The sequence below is a fragment of the Urocampus carinirostris genome, chromosome 7, assembly GCF_059441175.1.
Source record: "Urocampus carinirostris isolate Australia breed hairy pipefish chromosome 7, RoL_Ucar_1.0, whole genome shotgun sequence".
In the NCBI taxonomy this organism is placed as follows: Eukaryota; Metazoa; Chordata; class Actinopteri; order Syngnathiformes; family Syngnathidae; genus Urocampus; species Urocampus carinirostris.
This window is the reverse complement of record NC_142355.1, coordinates 7,488,289-7,512,161: the sequence shown is the minus strand read 5'-3', so window position 1 is coordinate 7,512,161 and position 23,873 is coordinate 7,488,289. Positions and strand designations below refer to the sequence as shown.

At 42.1% G+C, this 23,873-nt stretch overlaps 1 protein-coding gene across 3 annotated transcripts in view; it reads left to right on the top strand.

Moving 5' to 3' along the window:
* itpr2 (inositol 1,4,5-trisphosphate receptor, type 2) overlaps window positions 1-23,873 on the top strand; it is a 167,134-nt gene that overhangs the window by 89,714 nt on the left and 53,547 nt on the right. For all 3 annotated transcript variants that reach the window (XM_088339631.1, XM_088339630.1, XM_088339629.1), the window contains exons 36-37: window positions 1,249-1,391; window positions 4,483-4,591. In XM_088339631.1, the coding sequence (XP_088195757.1) occupies window positions 1,249-1,391; window positions 4,483-4,591 (252 nt within the window). The remainder of the gene's footprint in view (window positions 1-1,248; window positions 1,392-4,482; window positions 4,592-23,873) is intronic.

Sequence of the window (23,873 nt, the reverse complement as noted above, 5' to 3'; positions counted from 1 at the left end):
CACCTGTAGCAACTTTGCTGCTTGCACTGACTTTCTTCGGAGGCATAATTAGGGGCTAAAACACTTGGTACACCTATATTAAAAGCGAAAGCAAAACTAAGCACGTCTGCACGCGATAACAGTCGGTCACGAAAAGAGCGAGCTACACCCGTACGCCGCTCAGCATCGCACCCTAGCGTACGCACTCACGCATTACCGGCGTTCGAACTCCGATTTTCTGACCGAACAGTGAAGCAAGAATTTCTCGAAATTTTTGGTCGGACTCCGATTTGTTCAAACTGAGAGGCGTTCGAAAACCGAGGTTCCACTGTATTTCGGTTATTGATTTTTGTGGCCCCACTATCAACCGAGCATGACCTCATTCGTTTTACTAACGTTTTCCTCCCTATGACCTGAGTTTTGCAAAAGATTGCTCTTGTCTGACTGAAGTTCAGTAATGGACAACCTGTGTCCTCTGTACCTCTTCGCAGGGGAAAGTAATACTGAAATGCTTAGCACATTTAAGATGTGAAATTAATGGGAGGAGGATTACATGTTTGTATGTGTGAAAGCTATGCGTTTTTGTCGACTAATCGTTGCGGTGCTAATTCCAATATTTATGACTGGTTTTCCTGCTAATCTGCTCAGCAACGCTCGAAGGGTGTCATAGAGACTCAGAGTCCTACAACGACTGGCAGAAGCAGGACACAAGGCTTTACAAGCCAAATTACAATACTGTCGGCCGCAAGTGGAATATCTGGGAAGACTCATTTCGCAAGGAAGCGTTGCGATGACACCAGAGCAGCTTGAGGGAGTCAGCAAAGCTCCAAAACCTCAGACAGTTGGACAAATGGAATGACGGGATTCAGCTCCGAGTGGATTGAGGACTACGCATGGAAGACAAACTCATTGAGGGACTTGATGAAAGAAGCGGGAACGACAATGTTAAGAGCTAAACTACGATGGACAGACATTGCGATGGGCGCTTTCGAAAACATCAAGCAAGAAATGCAAAGAGCACCGTCTTTGGCAACACCAGACTACACAAAACCATTTCTGCTGTACGTAGCGAATCGATACGATATGTACGCTTCGGCTGTGTTAATGCAAGAGACGTGCAATGGTAGGCAAAAACAGCCAATTGCCTACTACCGCGCCAAACTTGACAATGTGGAGCAAGGAGGGCCACAACAGTAACTATGGGCTATCCAGTGATAATTTACACCCATCACAAAATCTCAGAACTCATAAATGCCTGTGTGTGTGCAGGGCGTCGTCTCCCACCTGGAGGAGCAGTTCAGTCCGATGGTTCAGGCGGAGTTTTCGGTGTTGGTCGATGTCCTCCACAGTCCCGAGCTGCTGTTTCCAGAGGCTGCCCGCCTCCGTTGTGAACGTGGAGCTTTTATGTCAAAGTAAGTCATCTGTCAAAGCAAGTTGCTAGTCAAAACACCAAAACATTGCAAGAGGTAAATAAAGAATACAGCGATCCCCTGTTTTTTGCGGGTAATGGGGACCAAAACCACCCGCGAAAAGGGAAAATTTGCGAAGTAGCGTCACACCTTCATAAAAGCCCCCAGAAAGATATACTTACCTTGAGATGACATCATTACCATACTACCATAATAATAATAACAGATATAGATCTACAAATAATAACACACAATTGCGGTGGAATAATTGGTTTTATTGTCTCATCTCATCTCATTAGCTGTACCGCTTATCCTTATTAGGGTCATCTGGCAGTGGGCAGGGGACACCCTGAACTGGTTGCCAGCCAATCGCAGGGCACACGGGGACAGACAACTCACTCGCTCAGTCACACCTAGGGACAATTTGGACCGGCCAATTCACCTGAAATGCATGTTTTTGGAATGTGGGAGGAAACCGGAGTGCCCGGAGGAAACCCACGCAAGCACGGGGAGAACATACAAACTCCGCACAGTAAGGCCGGTAGCTGGATTTGTACCCACGCAGGAGGTTCCCACGACCTCAGAACTGTGCCGCACACGCGCTAACCACTGCGCCGCCGTGCTGCCCTGGTTTTATTGTCGCTATTTAAAAGTCAAATTCAATTGGATGACTTCTCCTTTAAGTGTAAGAAAGCAATATAGAGAACGTCCGTCTCGCTGCGTGCTTGCATTGGGTATCCTCGAATTGAGCAAGACTTCCGCAATGATCAAAATTAAAAAAGGCCCAAAAGTAGCGGTTTCCCAATTTGTAGATCCCTGTCAGTCATTTCATGGTTAATGGATCTGTCGTTGCTGTTATACTGTAAAGGCTATACAGGGACAGCTTGTGAGGGTTTTTAGCTTAGCTGTTAGCAGTTGGCTAGACCTGCAGTCCAATACCTTAAACGACTCACTCCACTTTCAAAAAAGTTGAATTTTCTCTATTAGGTAGCTTATGTGTTCGCAATGCCCAACTGAGTTCAAAAAGCCTTTATGCTATTTTTTTCCTCACTGTTCATCGCTACCTGAATCGGTTTTCCCTTCCAACATCTTCTCACTCGATTCCCGGACACGATAACAATCCACATAGCACCCACTGGCATTTCTTTGCCCTTTTCTGTCTTTCCTTAAAGTCCGATTTAATTGAAGAATTCCTTTTCAATGTAACGAGCTGCTAAAAGCGTCGCGGTGCTTTCTAGTTTGTCAACGTAGGCAAAGCCCGACCCCTGTTTGACGAACAGATTACACCAGCCTATCAGGGTTGCGCACAAAGACGGTCATACCCACCCAACACAAAGCAACGCTCTCTAACAGAACGCAATGCACGATACAATGATATTATTGACAACAAAGACAAAATGTATTCATTTAAAAATCAGCGTAGGAGTGAACCAGCAAGAACCGAAGTGCGAATTAGCGATGGGTTTCTGTAAAAGTAATAATAGAATACTATTTTTGAATCTACGTACAACTATAAGTACCGTATTTTCCGCACTATAAGGTGCACCGGGTTATAGGGCGCACCCCAAAAAAAAAGTTTTTGGTCCTATATTTTCCATACATAAGGCGCACCGGATTATAAGGCGCTAGAATGGGAATGTGGACAAAACAGTCAGATAGTTCTGTCCAACTTATTACCCCCTTAACATTCCCAAAGCTTGCAAAGAAGCAAATACGTGTCTCCGACATGTACGGAAACAGTGTCTGTACGATGTCACTCAAATGCATCGTTCCGAATATCATTCAGAAGGTTAAAGTCTTGGGATTCAACATTTCTTAGATTCCATTTAATGTTTTGTTGGCAAATGTGTGGACAGCAAAGTAAGAATTTAATTGTGCAGGGAAACGGGGTTCTTTACTGTGCATATGACAACAAACACTTTGAATTGAATTTAGTTTAAAAATAGACTCGTCACAGAAACATCAAGATAGTTCTAAAACAAGATACCGGGAAAATATAAATCCACATAGCTCACCTAAGTTCTCTTGCAGCCATCACGTTCAATAATGATACGTAACCATGGTCTTCTTACAACCGTGAGTGTAGTAAATCCAGGAGAGTAAAATATTTACAAACACAGAATAGTAAAAAATGTTTTCTCTATGCCGTAGTGAAACCCCATGTGTGATTCGCATTCATCTTTTTCGGCCAATTGCAGGCTTTGTTTCGCCCCTTCAGCCTATGCGAGCCTGTAAATGATAAAAAGGATCCGCCCCCTTTACCTCCGAATAACATTAGCCAATAGTGACTGATTCAAATGATGATTGACACATTGGTTAGGAAATGAAACGCCGGTATATAAATCCTAGCATACACCGCGGACGACTTCGCCTTCGGGGGAAAATCTAGTCGGCAGCTGCTTGCCTTTAGTTGCAAGACTTTGCGACTTAATATTGATCCATATATAAGGCGCACTGTATTACAAGGCGCATGGTCAGCTTTTGAAAAAAATAAAGGCTTTTAGGTGCGCCTTATAGTGCGGAAAAATACGGTAGTTCTTATTTATATCTGTTTACAATATGTGGTGTTTCTTGGGCAAGTACAGCCTGTCCTTGCCCATCTCATTGCAGGCTGTTTTTATGAATTGAAAGCCATTAAGATTTATTCCACATCACTAAATGGTGATTGAAGTGATGAAAATTTAGGAAACATCCTTGCTGTTGATAATGTTTACATTTAAACATCATAATACTTCCTGTGTGGAGTTTGTATGTTCTCCCCGTGCTTGCGTGGGTTTCCTCCAGGCACTCCGGTTTCCTCCCACGTTCCAAAAACATGCATTTCTGGTGAATTGGCCGGTCCAAATTGTCCCTAGGTGTGAATGAGCGAATGAGTTGTCTGTCCCTGTGTGCCCTGCGATTGGCTAGCAACCAGTTCAGGGTGTCCCCTGCCCACTGCCCGGAGATGGCTGGGATGGGCTCCAGCCCCCCCACGACCCTAATGAGGATAAGCGGTGAGATGAGATACTTTATACCTTATTTTGTCTTACAGTTTTAGTATTACAATTCATCTAATGTTAAGAAAAAATGAAAAACAATGTTATTGCTCTGACAGGCTCATCAAACACACCAAGAAACTTATGGACAAAGAGGAAAAACTGTGCATCAAGATCCTCAAGACGCTTCGAGAGATGCTGGACAAAAAGGAGTGGTTTCAGGAATCGGTGAGTGCAGTCTCCACTTTTAATGCCGTGAATGTTTCAAAGCGCCAGTGGCCCTGCGCCGCAAACGGCAACCCCTCTTTCCCTCCCATGTCTGTGAGCCAAGAAGCACCCTCATCTGTATGCAGGAGGCCTTTCCCAGTTACATAAGGATAGGAGGCACTTGAGGACACAGACTGAAAGGGAGAGGGGGGGTGAAGAAGCTGAGAAAGGATGAAGTGTGAGGTCTGAACAAGCAAATCAATACTGCAGGGGGTGTGCGGAGGACGCTGCTGCTTCAACCTGGCTTTTGGTTCATTGCGGGAAACACCCGCATGCAATGTTCCCTGTAATTTTCCACGGGTCTGAGCGTTCACACAAAGTCGGTGAGCAACGCTTGAAACAACAGTGAGCAACAGCAATCCCAAGTGTGGCAACTAATCCATTATCAAACATGTCCAAAACTTGACATCAACATTTTGCTGAGTTTCCGGCAATGCAAAATTATTTTTCACTTTTGAATGAATTGACTCATGTCTATTGCAAAGGTTGTACGGCCTACAAACGTAGTTTGTTCTTACAATTCTTTCACAAGATATCCATTTTTTTTTTTTTCCTAATATATTTTGTCGCATAATATTAACATTTTTGGGGGCTTATTTAGTCGGTTGTAAAATACAGAACTGTACTTTATCACATTTTTTAGTGGACGTACAATGTTGGCAACAAGAGTCACTTGATATAACTGGAAATTATTTGAATGCAACACAAACTTTTTCTTTTTTTTCGTGTTTTTTTTTCCTTTTTTTTCCTTTTAAAAAAATCTCATTGTGTTTATTTTTTCCGAGCTGTTACTTTTTTCTTTTTGTTCTCTATTTACTTTTTTTCCTACATTTCTGTCTTTTATTTTTCTGGCTTTTTTCTAAATTTTTCCTTCTTTTTTTCTCTTCCTTTTGTTTCTTTTTCACTACTTTTTCATTTTGGTATTTTTTTTTTTGTTCTATTAACCCTTCCTTTAAGTCATTTTGTGCATGATTTTACATAATATTTGATCATGTTGGGATTAAAGAAGCAAAAACAACCCGAAGAGCCGTTTAGGACCCAAAAAAGCCGGTTCTTTTAGTGAGCCGAGCCGAAGAAGCCGGTTCTCGACAAACTCTACTAACTTTACTCAACTTCGTTCTACTTCGACTCGTCAAAATACCGCATTTAGGACACAACGTCAGGGGAACCCGTGTATTTTTACCTTCATGCACTGTAACTTTGACTTAAGTCGCTTCTTAATTAGTAATTTTGAGCACTCGTTTTTGTGCGCTGTCTAGATTTTCTTGTGCGCTGAGAATGTGCGAGCAGTGCGCAATTGCGCACGCGCGCAGCTTAGAGGGAACACTGCCCGCATGTGTGGGGCTTTAGTCTCCATGGGGTGGAAAGTTAAAGAATGATAAACAAGGCAGGTGTGAACTCATGAAAAGAGGATTGATTTGAAGTGTAGGATATGTTGTGTCATTTATTGGATGCACACATTTGCGTTTCTTTCATTGGTAATGGCATTCCTTATTTCCAGGGTTGGGTTGGGGTACTTTAACTGGATAACTTTCAATGACTTTTGGAGTACTCCAATACCAAATATGCTAATAAAAGACAAAAGAAACTAAATATGAATAAAATGACTCAATTTTGTGCAGGCTTGGGGAGTAACGGAACACATGGAACGGCAAAAATGATGTTGGCAAGCTGTTTGGATTTATTTTCATTTGGTTTCTGTCGCATTTTATGTTCGTTTTGCCGGAGATCAAAGAGATCAAAGCGAGGAGAGAAAGCTTACCATGTGTTGTGAGCCCTCATTTTATTCATACTTCGTTTATTTTGTCTTTTATTAGCACATTTGGTATTGGAGTAATCAAAAAGTCATTGAAAGTAATCTAGTTAAAGTAACCCTACCTAACCCTGCTTATTTCCACAACTGTTATATTGTCCGATTCTTAGCATCTGTCGACTTTGCTGTTATCATACCTACAACATTTAAAGCAACCAGTTTTGGACACAAACACACCATCAATCATAATTTTTTTGCAAAATAAGCATCTGTGACTGACCGATTGACGAGAAACTGTAATTATTGCTAAAAACATTTAATCAAAAAGGTTATTACCTAATCCCATTATTTCTCGTTTCCCTATTGTTCGTCTTGTTTACTATTGTGCTCCCTTCAACTTTTTTGTTAAGTGAAAAAGGACGGATTCTTTTAAGAAATGGGAACGTAGCACCTGCTTAAAAAGTTATCACTTCAAGCTGTGCTTATGTACCTGACAATTGTCTGGGCGGCAGTGGCTCAGGAGGTAGAGCGCTCGTCATGTCGAAGTGTCCTTGGGTAAGACACTGAACCCCTAATGCCCTCAATAAGCAGGTTAGCGCCTTACATGGCTGCACGGCCGCTATTGGGAAATGTGAAGCACACTGTAAAGCGCTTTGGGAAGTCTTGACTTGAAAAGCGCTATATAAATGCAGATCATTTCATTTCATTTCATTTCAATTGTTCAATCCTTTTTTGCAATCTGGCACTATTCTCCATGGTATGATTGCCCATGTGCTGTTGTCTAGAAATATCGGATTCACATTTGATGCCCCGCAGTTCTCATTCTCGTCGTGCTTTCTATCTTGAATCGTCGCGTGATCTGAAAACACGTGAAGTAAACAATTCGGACAAGAACTGAAAACGACGCAGCTGAAAATGGCGTCAGCATTGTTTACGTTCTGACCCCTGAAGTGTCAACACAAAATTCAACACAGTTAGCAAAAAACATATAAATATAAAAAATCGACGTGACTGGTTTCAATTTTATGACTGTCAAAGCCTGCAACCTAAAATCTGGTCATGCGGCTCGTACAAAGACAACATTGAGTTTCAGTCTTAAATTTAATCATGCGGCTTTTAATCAGGTGAACTTTATAGTCGGGAATTTATGGTACTTTCTTTTAGGATCATGCTCTCTCACATTTGGCTGTATATTCAATGAACTACAAAATTCCCGTCAAAATACATCCAGCCAACGGTAAATTTACCCTATTATATATTTACAGTTTATAATATTCACTTTATGTCCTGTTATAGATAGATACTTTATTCATCCCGGTAGGGAAATTCACACTTCAAGCAGTATCTTTGTGTTGAAAATAAAACCATAATAAAGTAAAAGGAATATAATACATAAATACCCAATGTAACGTGTGAATATAGAGTACCGTATTTTCCGCACTATAAGGGGCACCGGGTTATAGGGCGCACCCCAAAAAAATAGTTTTTGGTCCTATATTTGACATACATAAGACGCACCGGATTATAAGGCGCTACAATGGGAACGTCGACAAAACAGTCAGATAGTTCAGTCAAACATTCCCAAAGCTTGCAAAGACGCAAATACGTGTCGAGAACACGTGCGGATGCGGTGTCCGTCACTCAAATGCATCGTTCCAAATATCATTCGGAAGGTTAAAGTCTTGGGATTCAAGAAATGCCAACCATTCCTTAGTTTCTATTTTCGCTCGCAACTTTACTGTGCAGTGTGCATATGACAATAAACACTTGGAATTGAGTTTAATTTAAAAATAGACACTCCATTCATCCATTATCTGCACCGCTTATCACAGAAACATCGAGTTCAGTCTGAAACAAGATACAGGGAAAATATATAGCCGAAGTAGCTCACCGAAGTCGTTGTGTTCAATAATAATGTGCAGCCGTGGTCCTCTTATATCCGAGTTTAGTAAATCCAGGAGAATAAAATATTTACAAATACAGAATAGTAAAAAAAATGCTTTCTGTCTGCCGTCAACCATGTGCTATACGCATTCATCTTTTTTGGCCAATTGCAGGCTTTCTTTTGCAGCTTCAGCCAATGCCAGCCTGTAAATGATAAAAAGGATCCGCCCCTTGACCTCCGAATAACTTTAGCCAATAGTGATCGATTCAAATGAGGATTGACACATTGGTTAGCCAATGAAACGCCGGTAAATAAATCCCAGCATACACCGCGGACCACTTGGCATTCGGGGGAAAATCTAGTCGGCGGCTGCAAGTTAGTTGGAAGACTTTGCGATTTAATCTTGATCCATAAATAAGGCGCACTGTATTATAAGGCGCATGGTCAGCTTTTGAAAAAAAATAAGACTTTTAGGTGCGCCTTATAGTGCGGAAAATTCGGTATTTAAATAGTGCTACATAAAATACACACTGTAATAAAAATAGGGTGATATGCAAATGTGGTTTAATGTGGGCTTTTACTCCCCCGGGTGGAGTTAAAGAACCTCATGGCATGAGGAAGAAATGATCTGTGGAACAAGACTGTGACAGCAGTCTGTCGCTGAAGCTGCTCTTCCGTTTGGAGATGATGCTGTGTAGTCGATATGATGAATTGTCCATGATTGACCGCAGCTTTTTCAGTGCCCGTCTCTCAGCTACAGTTGTCAGCCTTTCCAGCAAAAGGGCATTCAAAAAGCCAGACAGTGCATAGAGGTAGGATAAATATCGCTTCTTGGGTGTGTGTGTGCTCAAGCAGGTCTCTGTGGCCTCTGTCATAGCTTCGAAGCCCTGAGCGTGGAGCTGCAGCCACGGTGCACGGAGGCTGGGAGAGAGATAGGGCAGCAAAAAGTTGATGGAAGTAATGAGAGAGAAGGAGACGCGGAAAGAATGAGAGAGAGACTGAGTGACAGCATTAACATTGGTGCTGGTGGCTCCCCAGGGGGTGCAGTGGGTTGGTGGGTGGAGAGAGAGAGAACAACGCAAGGAGAAAGGATGAGAGAGAGGCTGCCATGTGAGGATCCATGTGAGTGGAAGAAGCCGGGTTGGGTGGGGTGTGCGAATGCTGCAGACTGAGGGATTGGAGGGAAGCGGCGTCTGCTCAGTCCATGAGGAGTGAGACCGGGGCTTGTGTTTATGTAATAGCCTCCAGTCGCTGAGCCAACATCACGTGGATCACCGCGTTCTCACTCAGCCTGCTACACAACCTCCTACCCCCCCTCCATCTTATCCCTCCTCTGTCTGCTCGCTGACGCCCTCTTCCTCCTTTGGTCTACCCTTGTGGCTTTCCTGAGTCCATCACTTGCTCGATGTGCACTAAAGAGGTGGCCAATACTGAAAATGTTTGTATTGATCCAAGTAAATACCAGTGTTCTCGTTTGCCCGCGTCCTAGACGCATCATTTTTGCTGGGGACGCATAGTCTCAAATCAACATGCCTCCACAGGATGCAACTTTTTTGCCAAAAAATTGTCATTATTACTTTATTTAACAAAGATTTACCGCACTCCAAACTTTTCGTCAGGCAGATCCGCCATTGTTGTTTTGGTCTCGCGGTTCGAGTTTTCGTCTGCACGTCGATCTCGGCAAACGAGATCTTGTTGCCTCGAGATTACGTCCTTGTTGTGGTGCTTGTTGCTTTCTCAAAAAACTGTCATGCCAGACAGAAATGAAGAGAAAACCACCCACATCTTCATTCATATTCACAACAGTTATGTATTCATCCGGACCTTCAGGGGTCAGCTGGTCAGCACAACAGTGTTCTCGTTTGCCCGCGTCCCTGCGTCCTAGACGCATCATTTTTGCTGGGGACGCATCGTCTCAAATCAACGTTTTTTTTGAAAAAAAATTATCATTATTACTCGATTACATTTTTTTTAAACAAAGATTTATTGCACTCCAAACTTTTGTTCAGGCAGATCCGCCATTGTTGTTTTGGTCTCGCGGTTCGAGTTTTCGTCTGCACGCCGATCTGGAGGAAGTCCGTCTTTTTTTAGAGAACCGGCTTTTTTGGCTCAACTCATTAAAAAGAGCCGTCTCTCAAACGGCTCACTTGCTTTGATGCATTATATTACGAATTATGATGTTGTATAAAGAAGTTAAGAAAAAAATTAAGTATAAAAGGACAAAATAAAAAAAAAGACAGGTTTGTGGTTATCCCTTTAATCAGTATATTTCTAACAATAATTTATAAAATAAATTGATAATTTGATGATTAAAACTGAATGAATATAAAGATTTCTATGATATATTTGTCGCCGATTTACAATGTCAACCTGGATAACACTAAAGTTTGGGGACCCATAGATCTCTGTTGGGACCCATAGATTTTTGAGCATGAGAGTCCCCGGGACCCATCACTTTTCAGAGGTAAAATGAACACTGAAATACATGGGAGTATCGATCGATACCAATCCACAGGGTTTGTACTGGTGCTTGAAATCCCTTTACCGTCACTGCAATTCTTGGGACCCATAGCTCAAATTCAACTTTGTTATACAAGAATCTTGACTGAACTCGGAGAAGGGGGGCATTGTTTGAGGGAGTTCAGCCAACTGCACATCTAGTCAAGTCAAGTCATTTTTATTTGTATAGCCCTTAATCACAAAGAGTCTCAAAGGGCTGCACAGGTTATTGCACAGACTATTATTTCAGACCATTATTACACCATCCCCTGATCTGGAAACAACATGAGGGCAAGGAAAAACTCAAAAACCTCAACATGAGGAAAATAAAGAAACCTTGAGAAGAGACCGCACATGTGGTATCCCCCTTTCAGGATTACCAGGCAAAGGATGTTGCAATTACAAATAATACAGAGATATTGTCCACAAAAAGTATAGGTTATTCATATGCTTTGGAGTAGAAGTGTGTTTTAAGCTTAGAGTTAAACATTTCTGCATAGTCATGAAGCCATGACACGAACCAATGGCAAACCAGCATCTTATATGATGTCGACCAATAGCAGAAAGGCATCTTCGAGACGTAACTCGCACGGTCATAGACCTGAACACAGTAAAGTTAAATTATTATTTTTTTTTAATTTCTATTCAGGGTTTGTAGAGGTGTTTGAAGTCCTGAAAAGGCTTGAATCTTAATGTTGTTGCTTGCACTTTAGGTCAAATGTTGTAAATGCTTGAGATGGTTGCCATGTTTCTTAATAAGTCTGCTTAAAAATGACACACATACTGCTATTTGGTGGCCTTGCTTTGCCATTGCCTTTATTCTTCCCTCGCGATTAACTGCAGCTGGCATTAGTTTGTACAGCATTGGCTCATGAAGCGTCATTGCACCTCACGGGTTGCCCATAAGAGGACAGGTGCATGCTACACCTAAACAATGCACTATGAAATGTGTATTTTTGCAAATATTACATATCAATTATGGACATTTATTATGGGCCATGCAAAAAACATAGGGTAGCATTCCCCTCCCCCCCAAAAAACAGAAGCTTGGCCCAGCCCGAGCTAAAAGTTAATGATTGACATTTGGATTTTGGGTCGGGTTGAAGCACGGGTCTAAAAGCTTAGTTCTAGTACACATTCCTCATAGCTCAGTGTTCATTTGACCTGTGAAAAGTGATGGGTCCCGGGGACTGGCATGCTCAAAAATCTATGGGTCCCAACAGAGATCTATGGGTCCCCAAATTTCTGTGTTATCGAGGTTGACATTGTAAATCGGCGACAAATATGTAATATAAATCTATATATTCATTGTTTTAATCATTAGTTTATTGGTAATAAAAATCAGTTATCACTTCAAGATTTTTCAGTTCACAACAATATTGTACATTATACAAAATAATATTGCAGAAATAATTATATTATTATATATTTTCATTCAGTTTTAATCATCACAGTTAATTCTTCGTGGTTTGCTGTCCCGCCACAGTTGTAATGCCTTCTCAAGGTCCAATCCATTATCATCCTCCTCATAGCGTAACCAGAAATCTAATTTAGTCCATTTTGGCAGGAAAGTCCTTTTCCTGCTAGGAGCGTTCTTTTGTTTATTTTCTTTCGTTGAATCGTTCGCTTCAACACACGTGTTTTCCTTGCCTTCGCGATCTTCCGAAGAAATTCTCCGCCGTTTTTTGTCCTGGAATTATTGCCGTTGTTATCACTTTCTGCACTAGGTTTCGATTTATTACTGACACTGAAGAAATTAGCAATTTTGTGTTGGTTTTCACCTAATACCAACTGTTTTTTCGGAGGCAGACTTAACCTTCACCTTCACTCAACGACAACCACCACAACAATGACGTAATCTCGAAGCAACAAAATCTCGTTTGCCGAGATCGGCGTGCAGACGAAAACTCGAGCCGCGAGACCAAAACAACAATGGCGGATCTGCCTAACGAAAAGTTTGGAGTGCAGTAAATCTTTGTTAAAAAAGTAATCGGGTAATAATGACAATTTTGCGTTAAAAAAGTTGCGTCCCGGGGACGCACGTTGATTTGAGACTATGCGTCCCCAGCAAAAATGATGCGTCTCGGAGGCAGGGACGCGGGCAAACGAGAACACTGCCCTATACCCACCAAGGTCTCACAAAATCTATGGAAAGCACTGCGTCTATTTTTCGTTCCTTGCTAAATTTAACACCACCTTCCCAAAGAAAAGCAGATTTACAGATTACCACCCTCTTTATGCTAAGCACATTGCATGCAGCCGTGTATATGGTAAGCCTGTCTTAGGCGCCTTCGCACCCAGAGGTATGCAGTGCCAAGCTGGCTTGTTCCTACATGTCAACTCATCCATGAGCTCACGGACGTGGCACACGTTTTGACCTTTGTTTGAATTAAAGCTCACGAGCTGTGATCTGAGGCCAGAAAGTTGAAGTCAGGTGGCTTCAACTCTGTGACCCTTAATAAAAAAGCGAATTAGAGGCTAACGATGCTCATAATGAAAGCGCTGTATGAACGGTTTGAAAACAGGAAAACGAGTGTCCTTGATTCATTAGTCAGGTGTCTGTTGGTGCATAATATGTTCTGGTTTCCACAGTGACAAGAGATCAGCACGTGTTGTTTGTCTGCTTTGGCCGTGACTGGGCACAGAGGAAGCATGCATGCGTGTCACTGCGCATGCGTTTGGGTGTTCAAAATGCACTTTTTCAAGGACAATTCATTGTAATAACAATAAGAATTTAAAATCATACAGTTGTTTTTTATTTTTTATGTAACTTTTTATTTCTCACACAAATTTTCGAGCAAATTTTGACAACACAAAACACAAACATATACACTTGACACACCCATAAATAACAGAAAAACAACAGGAAATAAAAAAAAGGAAAGAAAAAAAATGTTAATACAATACAATCAATAAAATCAAAATGGGGGGAGTCAAGTCAAGTCATTTTTATTTGTATAGCCCTAAATCACAAAGCGTCTCAAAGGGCTTCACAGATCATTACACTATATTACACAGACTATTTTTCAGAATATTATCATACATTCCCTTGTTCTGGAGCCGACGAAAAGAGTAGGTTATTCATATGCTATAGAGTAGAAGTGAGTTTTAAGATTAGATTTAAACATTTCCAGTGAGGTTGCAGATCGGATCTCAGGGGGAAGAGCATTCCACAGCACCGGTGCCCGGATGGAGAACGCTCTCGAACCAGCGGAACACTTCTTTGCTCTTGGGATCACCAGCAGACCGGCACTCTCAGAACGTAGGCTTCGGACCGGGACATAGGGGCAGATCAGATCTGAAAGATAAGAGGGAGCAAGTCCATGTATGATTTTGTATAATACTAAAAGAACCTTGAAATCACATCTAAGGCTAACTGGGAGCCAATGCAGGTTAGCCAAAATCGGTGTGATGTGATCGGACTTTTTTGTCCTAGTTAAAAGCCTCCCTGCGGCATTTTGTACCAGCTGAAAAGACTTGATTCTAGACTTCGGGAGACCAGAGAGTAGTGCATTACAGTAATCGAGACGGGAGGTAACAAACGCATGAATTATAATTCCCGCATCCGACGGAGACAGTATAGAACGAGTTTTAGCAATGTTATGAAGATGGAAGAAAGCGGTTCTAGTAATTTCTTAAATTTTTAACTGAGTCACTCTGTGTGATGTGACATTTGTCAATGTTCACAGCAGTTTTTGAGAATAAGTCACAGCATTTAGATGGACCAATGAGTAACATTTCGGTCTTTACAGAGTTAAGACGCAAGAAATTGAGTGACATCCACTCTTATATCTCAATGAGGCAGGCCTCCAAATTTCCACAGTTTAGTGTGGCAGATTCCTCCAACGGAAGATATAGTTGAGTGTCGTCTGCGTAGCATTGGAAACTGATATTGTACTTGCGAATAATATCACCTAATGGAAGCATGTAAATGCTGAAAAGAAGGGGGCCAAGCACTGAACCCTGCGGAACACCACAGGTAACATTAAAGGGCTCAGATGTCATTTCGCCATATTTAACACAGTGCATCCTATCTGAGAGTTAGGATCTGAAGGTGGTGTTGAGACATCAAGTAAAATTTGTGTGATCGGTTTCCATCTTCTCTCGAATTGATTGAGTTTCAGTTGAAATTTTCCATAATGTACATTTGCTTTAATTTGTGTCTCCATTGTTTTATGTCAGGAGGTTGTGGTTTCAGCCAGGACACTGTGATCATTTTCTTTGCTACCAGAAGCATAACCGTAAAATCCGGACTATAGAGCGCACCTGATTAAAAGCCGCACCCACCACATTTTAAGAGGACAACCGCTTTTGTACTTACACAAGCCGCACCTGTACATAAGCCGCATGCGCCCACATTAAAACATGTATCATAATCACAAAATTATCCCAAACCCCACCCGCGATTGTAACTGAATATAAAGTACACAGTGCAAAATCCACAGCCGGCATAATGGAAATTGATACCGGTACTTAAGGTTTGATGCAAACCTGCAGAGTCCGGGTCCCGTTGAAAATAATCCAAGGGAAAAAAATGTATATTTCCAAAAGTAAGGGTGGGAAAAATATATATCCACTATTGTCCGCTGCGTCCACAAACACGTCTCACCTTTACTCCACTTCCCATCAGCCCCCGTTATTGATTCGCCCATGGAAAACATATAAGAATAAGTCGCTAAAATAAATACATTACAAAAATATACAGTTGCAAATACATATTATACATGGTTACACATATTTACAAAGAAAGACGGTACACCGAGAGAGTTTTCAAAGCTTTAATAATAATATTAAAACTTTCGTCCCAAACCTTGCCTGTGAAGGGTAGCAAAACGCTACTAGCAACACGCTCGCAACACAGCAAACGGGTCTGTTATAAAAAAAAATACGGTACTTGTATAAATCACGGTAAACCGTCCTCATCTTCCTCCTTATAACTGACGTCGTAAAAGTCGTCTTCCCCGGTATGGGAAAGAGACTTTGTCATATAGACGTTGTCCCACACTCCCTTATTCAAAAACACGCTAGCGACACACTCGCAAAGCAAGGTTTACGTGCAGTAACTCTGTTTCCTTCTTTATCGGACTGCTCGATTGCATTTAGCTTGAAAGCTGCGTCGTGTGCCTTTCTTATTGCAATTTACATGGTGAGGATATGTCTAATTTAAATTGTGCACGAGCTAAGAAGTTGCAGTCTTCCTCGGCGCATACATTCCACCGGTCTAAATCTTACCTTTTGTACTCGAGCGCCGCTGGCGGCCGTTAGAAAAATTACATAAATTGGCCGCATCACTGAATAAGCCGCAGGGTTGAATGTTTGGGGAAAAATGTAGCGGCTTATAGTCCGGAATTTACGGTATATATTTCTGTTGACCAGACAGTAATACCTCTGGCAAAATTCCTACTACGTAGGCCATTGGGTCCAACCGCAACTCCCAGCCAATAATTTATTTTATTTCTGTCTGGATACTTCTCCAAAAATTTAATATTACAGGGCAGTTCCAGAAAATATGAGTAAAGTCTCCGACCCCCCCACAGTTACGCCAACATAGATTTGAGGTATTTTTATATTTTGAAGTGATAGAGGGTGTATAGAAGAATCGCATTAAAAAATCATAGTTTTTATCCATGTACAACAGGGATGTCATTTTATATATTTCATTTCATTTCATTATGTCAATATGTTTTCGTCTGCACGCCGATCTCGGCAAACGAGATTTTGTCGCTTCGAGATTACGTCATTGTTGTGGTGGTTGTCGTTGAGTGAAGGTGAAGGTTAAGTCTGCCTCCGAAAAACAGTTGGTATTAGGTGAAAACCAACACAAAATTGCTAATTTCTTCAGTGTCAGTAATAAATCGAAATATAGTGCAGAAAGTGATAACAAGGGCAATAATTCCAGGACAAAAAAGGCGGAGAATTTCTTCGGAAGATCGCGAAGGCAAGGAAAACACGTGTGTTGAAGCGAACGATTCAACGAAAGAAAATAAACAAAAGAATACTCCTAGCAGGAAAAGGACTTTCCTGCCAAAATGGACTAAATTAGATTTCTGGTTACGCTATGAGGAGGATGATAATGGATTGGACCTTGAGAAGGCATTACAACTGTGGCGGGACAGCAAACCACGAAAAATATATGAACTGAAAAATCTGAAGTGATAACTGATTTTTATTACCAATAAACTGTGATGATTAAAACAAGGAATATATAGATTTATATGATATATTTGTCGCCGATTTACAATTTCAACCTGGATAACACAAAATTTTGGGGACCCATAGATCTCTGTTGGGACCCATAGATTTTTGAGCATGCGAGTCCCCGGGACCCATCACTTTTCACAGGTCAAATAAACACTGAACATGTGATGTTTTTTGAGAGAATGTCAGTCACGTCATCAGTTTTCCAGGACTTTGCTAGATGTTGCTCCTAAGCCACAAGTTTGTTTCAGTAATAATGAGAATGCCCTGGTACCCTCTGCCAGCATTTCCCTCCCATACATTTATCACATGTTGCTTGACATCATCATATTGGTCCCGTTACATAATTGTTTGGTGTCATTCCAGCCATTGTGTCCTTCAGTGTTCTCTCACCCGTGACGGTGATCAACGCAGCTTGAAGAGAAATATTTGTATGCCACTCAAACACTGGCAAAATAATCCGTAAAAGAACCCTTGATTGTCATAAAATTCCATTCATCTCAATCGTACTGGTTCATCATGTGAAACTGACACGACACACTTGTCTTTTCTCATCGTGTCCGTCTTTGAAATGGAATATGGTTAAGAAATCACATGCAAGGCTCCTTCGTAACCGTTTACAATGCTTTTTTATCCTGCAAACTTCCTTGAAGCATTCTCGGTAATTGCTCTCACATGTGAGCCTAATTTGTTTTTCTGTTGTGCCTGTTTGCCGCATAAAATCGTTTTCTGTGTCATGACTCTGGAAAACATTGGCGGCATGTGATGGGTGTGACACTTTCATCAGCTCACTGCATTTGGGCATTTATCAGACATTTGTTGATCAGATAACGCCAAAGTAATTACCGTAAATTCCGGACTATAAGCCGCTACTTTTTTCAACCCTGCGGCTTATTCAGTGATGCGGCCAATTTATGTATTTTTTCTAACGGCCGCTAGCGGCGCTCGAGTGTTGCTACCATTAACTGCCCTGTCAAAGCTATATTATTATTATTAAAGCTTTGAAAAGTCTCTCGGTGTACCATCTTTCTTCGTAAATATGTGTAACCCATGTATAATATGTATTTGCAACTGTATATTTTTGTAATTTATTTATTTTAGACACTTATTCTGATATGTTTTGCACGGGTGAACGAAAAATGAGGGGCGGAATAAACGCGGGGTGCCGAGTTTAAGTGGGGACCGCTAAAGGTGAGGGACAGACAAGGAAAGAAGAGGGGGTTAAAACGTTGGTTAAAGAAAAAGGAGTTGCGTGAGTAAATGTGTTCATCTGATATATTTTTCCCACCCTTACTTTTGGAAATATACACTTTTTTCCTTGGATTACTTTCAACAGGACCTGGACTCTGCAGGTCTGCGTCAAACCTTAAGTACCGGTATCATTTTCCGTTCATTTTGCCGGCTGCGATTTTTGGACTCTGTCGGTCGGGTATGGGTTAATTTTGTGTTTGTGTTGCATTTTTGCTAAGTGGGCGCATGCGGCTAATATACAGGTGCGGCTTGTGTATGTACAAAATCGGTTTTCCAACCGAAATGTGCTGGGTGTGGCTTATAATCAGGTGCCCTCTATAGTCCGGAATTTACGGTAATCGTTGCAGCCCTACTTTCAACCAACCGTAAAGATTTGCAAATCATTTTTTGGGGGCAAACTTTCTGCTCCCTATGTCTTGAGCTCCGCAATCAATAACCCATCACTCACCGCAGTTCAGCAAAGGTCAACCTCTGTAACTTGTCCTCTATCCCCCCTTGTAGGGGACAAAAATACAGAAATGCGCTGCAAATTTAAGATGAGAAAAGAGAGAGGAGGGGTGCATGAATGTGTGTGTAAGCTAGAGGTGGGGAAAGGCAGCTTTGGACACGGGAGCCGCAGTGTGGCGTGCCGGTGCACATTTTAAGATCCGGGCAAAAATCTGCACTATAAACTCTGTTCAGTTCCTCTTTTTCCGTTTATCCTCCCACAACGTCTTCATTGACTGTTTTTTGTTTTTTTTTTGTCAATGCAACATCAATATGAGTCCGACTGGGCTAACTCTGCCCTGTTGGTTTTATGTTGTGTAAGAAAAACACACATTTTTCGACCAAGTATTTTTTTAAATGCTTATATGATAGTTCGTGTATTCTTGCTTACTAAGACCGAGCAATGACTCCTCTTCCTAAAGGTTCTCAGGAGGTGACAGATTAATTTGGGATATTAAGCTCTGGCTGATATGAGAGTCAAGGAAGATGCAGGTTTGATATCAACAGGAGGCCCCCAGTTACCGCGGGGAGAAAAACAAACCCACTCCTCTGAATGACTCCTCTTTCTCACCGTGGCCCAGTGACGCGATTGTTTTTATTTAGAAGTCAAGCAGTTGTAAAAACATACCATGATGAGTTTCCTGTACCCTTCAAAATAAAGACTGAAAGTATGCGTGTTTTTAAACAGAATTATATAAAAGAGTAGAAAAATAGAGAACAAGTAATAAACAGTATGAGCAAGTATATTCCATCAGAGCCATTTGTAACGTGAGTAATTGAGAAAATTACAAATAACTAGATGTAATATACCTTACAGGAGGAACAACCTGAAATGGAAACATTCATTTCTCATCTCCAGAGGTCTCCTTTTACACCCTCTAAGTCAGGGGTGTCAAACTCATTTTAACTCGGGGGGGGCCACACGGTAGAACAAACATTCTGTCGGGGGCCGGATTAGTAGATTAAAGAGGAAGAAAAAGAGATAAAGAAATAAGAGAAAGAGGGAGGGAAAAGAAGAGAGGGCGGGACAAAGAAAGAAAAAGAGAGAGGGAGAGAGCGTGAGATAAAAAAGAAGTCATGAGAAAGGGGAAAGAAAGGGAGAGGAAGAAAGAAATCCAAAGAGAAATAGAAAGACAGAATGAGAGAAAAGAGAAAAGAAAGCGTGAAGGGTAGGAAGAGAGAAAGAGAAAAGGAAAAATGGAAGTTAGAGAAAAAGTTAAAGTTAAAAAGACACAGAGAGAGAAAGAGACAAAGAGCAACAAAGGAAGAGAAAAAGAGAGACGCGAAGAGTGAAAGAGACAGAGACAGAAAGTGGAAGAATAGGGGTGGAAAAGAGAGAGACAGAGAGAGAGAGAGAGAGAGAGAGAGAGAGAGAGAGAGAGAGAGAGAAAGAAATACAAGTACAGTATCTTTGTTCAAGGCACCTGGCTTTGGCAACATCAAGTTGACATATTTCAACCTGCAGCTTGTTTTTCTCTTGCGCTTCTCTAGTTGTTGTCTCGCGGGCTGGATTCACTCCCTGATCTGGAACGCAACACAGCAGACTGCAGCACCCAAACTATTAATAACCCCAGATATCTACATCTCAGGGGCAGCACGGCGGAGCAGTGGTTAGCGCGTGTGCGGCACAGTTCTGAGGTCGTGGGAACCTCCTGAGTGGGTTCAAATCCAGCTTCCGGCCTTACTGTGCGGAGTTTGTATGTTCTTCCCGTGCTTGCGTTGGTTTCCGCCGGGCACTCCGGTTTCCTCCCACATTCCAAAGACATGCATTTTAGGTGAATTGGCCTGTCCAAATTGTCCCTAGGTGTGACTGAGCGAGTGAGTTGTCTGTCCCCGTGTGCCCTGCAACCAGTCCAGGGTGTCCCCTGCCCACTGCCCGATGATTGCTGGGATGGGCTCCAGCATCCCCGCGACCCAACTGAGGATAAGCGGTGCAGCTGATGAGATGAGATGAGATCTACATCTCAGCTATAGTCCTAATGTTTCAATCTATACCAAACTAACGTCCCTGGCCTAAAAGGGAAGGTTTTAATTCCAAAGTATTTCCAGAGGGAATAAGATGGGAAAGTGTGCTTCAGGACGACTTTTTATCTTTCTATTATTCGCTCACAAGCTGTGTCTGTGCACTGGTGCATGGAAATGAGGAGGGCTCTGTGGATCCTCAACTTTATTTTAAGGAGGAGGTTTATGCGCGTTGGTGTGAACGCTCAGCCAGACAGTGCAGGCAGACAAGTGTCTCCACTGACTGCAGATGAGATGTTTACTGACACAGAGCGTCAGCTGAATGTGCACGTCCACTTCTGCTGGACTGCGCCAAGCTGGCAGCGCTGGTGAGACATGACATCGCCTCGTTCGTTTCAACCCGGTTGAACTAGCTTTAAGGTATATTTGACGATCTGATGCAGTATTAGCATTGGTGGCTAATAGTAACACATGACGATGCTCTGAAGCACTTGTAGTGGACTTCTATTTAACGTGCAAATTGTAGCAAATACACTGTCTCAAACACCAGAGGGTCATCAAAACAAATTAAAACAAAACAGCCCAGAAAATCGTCAGTTGCTCTCTGCCCAGTCTGGAGGACATTGCCTGCCCAGCAGCGACTGCATTTCCTGAGAGTGCTCAGGAAAAATAATATAATAAAATAATCGAAAACAACAGCTGCAGGTGTCCTTTTACAAAGCCACAGTGGAGAGCATTCTAACATACTGCATTAAGGTGTGGTATGCTGGGTTCACAGCAGCAGCCAGGAAAACGCTACAGAGGGTCATCAAAACAGCCCAGAAAATCGTCGGTTGCTCTCTGCCCAGGCTTTGTAATAAAGGATTTTAGATGCGCCTTATAGTGCGGAAAATACGGTAACTGTTATTTTGGTCTGAGATGTTGGTTTTGGGTTGGCCGATGATTTTAAGTCAAGTCAAGTCAAGTCATTTTTATTTGTATAGCCCTAAATCACGAAGAGTCTCAAAGGGCTTCACAGATTGTTACACTATATTACACAAACTATTTTCAACCGACAAGAGGAGTAGGTTATTCGTATGCAATGGAGTAGAAGTGAGTTTTAAGTTTAGATTTAAACATTTCCACTGAGGTTGCAGATCGAATCTCAGGGGGAAGAGCATTCCACAGCACCGGTGCCCGGATGGAGAACGCTCTCGAACCAGCAGAAGACTTCTTTGCTCTCGGGATCATCAGAAGACCAGCACTCTCAGATCGTAGGCTTCGGACCGGGACATAGTGGCAGATCAGATCTGAAAGATAAGAGGGAGCAAGTCCATGTATGATTTTGTACAATACTAAGAGAACTTTGAAGTCACATCTTTGGCTAACTGGGAGCCAATGCAGGTTAGCCAAAATCGGTGTTATGTGATCGTACTTTTTTGTCCTGGTTAAGAGCCTCGCTGCGGCATTTTGTACTAGCTGAAGAGACTGGATTCTGGACTTCGGGAGACCGGAGAGTAGTGCATTGCAGTAATCGAGACGGGAGGTAACAAATGCATGAATTATTGTTTCCGCATCAGACTGAGACAGTATTGAACGGATTTTAGCAATGTTGCGAAGATGGAAGAAGGCAGTTCTAGTAATTTGCTTTACATGCATCTCAAAGGATAGATCAGGGTCAAATATGACACCTAAATTTTTAACTGAGTCACTCTGTGTGATGTGACATTTGTCAATGTTCACAGCAGTTTTTGAGAATAAGTCCCGGCATTTAGAAGGACCAATGACTAACATTTCAGTCTTTTCAGAGTTAAGACGCAAGAAATTGAGTGACATCCACTCTTTTATCTCAGTGAGACGGGCCTCCAAATTTCCACAGTTTAGTGTGGAAGATTCCTCCAACGGAAGATATAGTTGAGTGTCGTCTGCATAGCAATGGAAGCTGATATTGTACTTGCGAATAATATCACCTAATGGAAGCATGTAAATGTTGAAAAGTAGGGGGCCGAGCACTGAACCCTGCGGAACACCGCAGGTAACATTAAAGGGCTCAGATGTCGTTTCACCATATTTAACACAGTGCGTCCTATCTGAGAGGTAGGATTTGAACCACGAGAGGACAGCTCCTGAGAGACCAATCCATTTTTCCAACCGTTCTAGTAGGATATTGTGGCGCACTGTGTCAAAAGCAGCACTAAGATCCAGCAGCAGCAAAAGTGATGAAGCGCCAGAATCCATTGACATTAGGAGATCATTTGTTACCTTGATCAGAGCTGTCTCAGTAGAGTGGTTAGCCCTGAATCCTGATTGCATGGATTCAAAAAGGTTATTCTCGGATATGAAAGCATTCAGCTGCTGTGCCACTACTCTTTCGAGTACTTTAGAGAGGAAAGGTAGGTTTGACACAGGTCTGTAATTACTTAATATTTCTGGATCAAGGTTGGGTCGTTTCAGTGTGGGTTTAATAACGGCGGACTTAAAAGCTGCTGGAACTACACCTGAGGAGAGTGATGTATTTATAATATTTAGAACTGAAGGCCCAAGGACGCTAAAAAGACTTTTAATAAGTGAACCTGGGAGCGGGTCGAACTGGCAAGTCGTCGGTTTGGCCGCATTCACCACTTGTTTGAGATCATCAAGTGACAGTTCACTAAAACCGGCCATTTTCCCAGGGCAGCCACCCTGTCGTGCATCTGTAAATTTCAGTCCTTTAATACGTGTGGTACTAACAATATCTTTTGCAATTTCTTCCTGTATGCATTGAATCTTCTTAGTGAAGAAGACCATTAACTCCTGAGCAGAGTGTGTCGAACTGTCTGCGATAGGCTGTTGCCTTGTAAGCGATGCTACAGTGTCAAAAAGGGCTTTGGGGTTGTTCTTTTGAGACGCAATCACCTTCGAAAGGTAGGCCGATTTTGCAGAGGCAAGGGCCGCTTTATACTTTAACAAGCTGTCACACCAGGTTTGATGGAAAACCTCAAGCTTGGTAGCGCGCCATTTTCTCTCCCATTTCCTGCATTCTTTTTTAAGGGTTCTAGTTTCATCAGTAAACCAAGGTGTGCGTCTTTTAGGACGTGATTTTAGTTTTATGGGCGCTATTGAATCCAGCACACTAGTCAGGGTGGTATTGAACTCATTCATGAGTGAGTCAATCGAGCCATTGTATTTAGGAAAGGACGCAACTGCTCCAGGAAGGAGTTCCAAGAGCTCAGAAACTGTGCCAGTGCTTA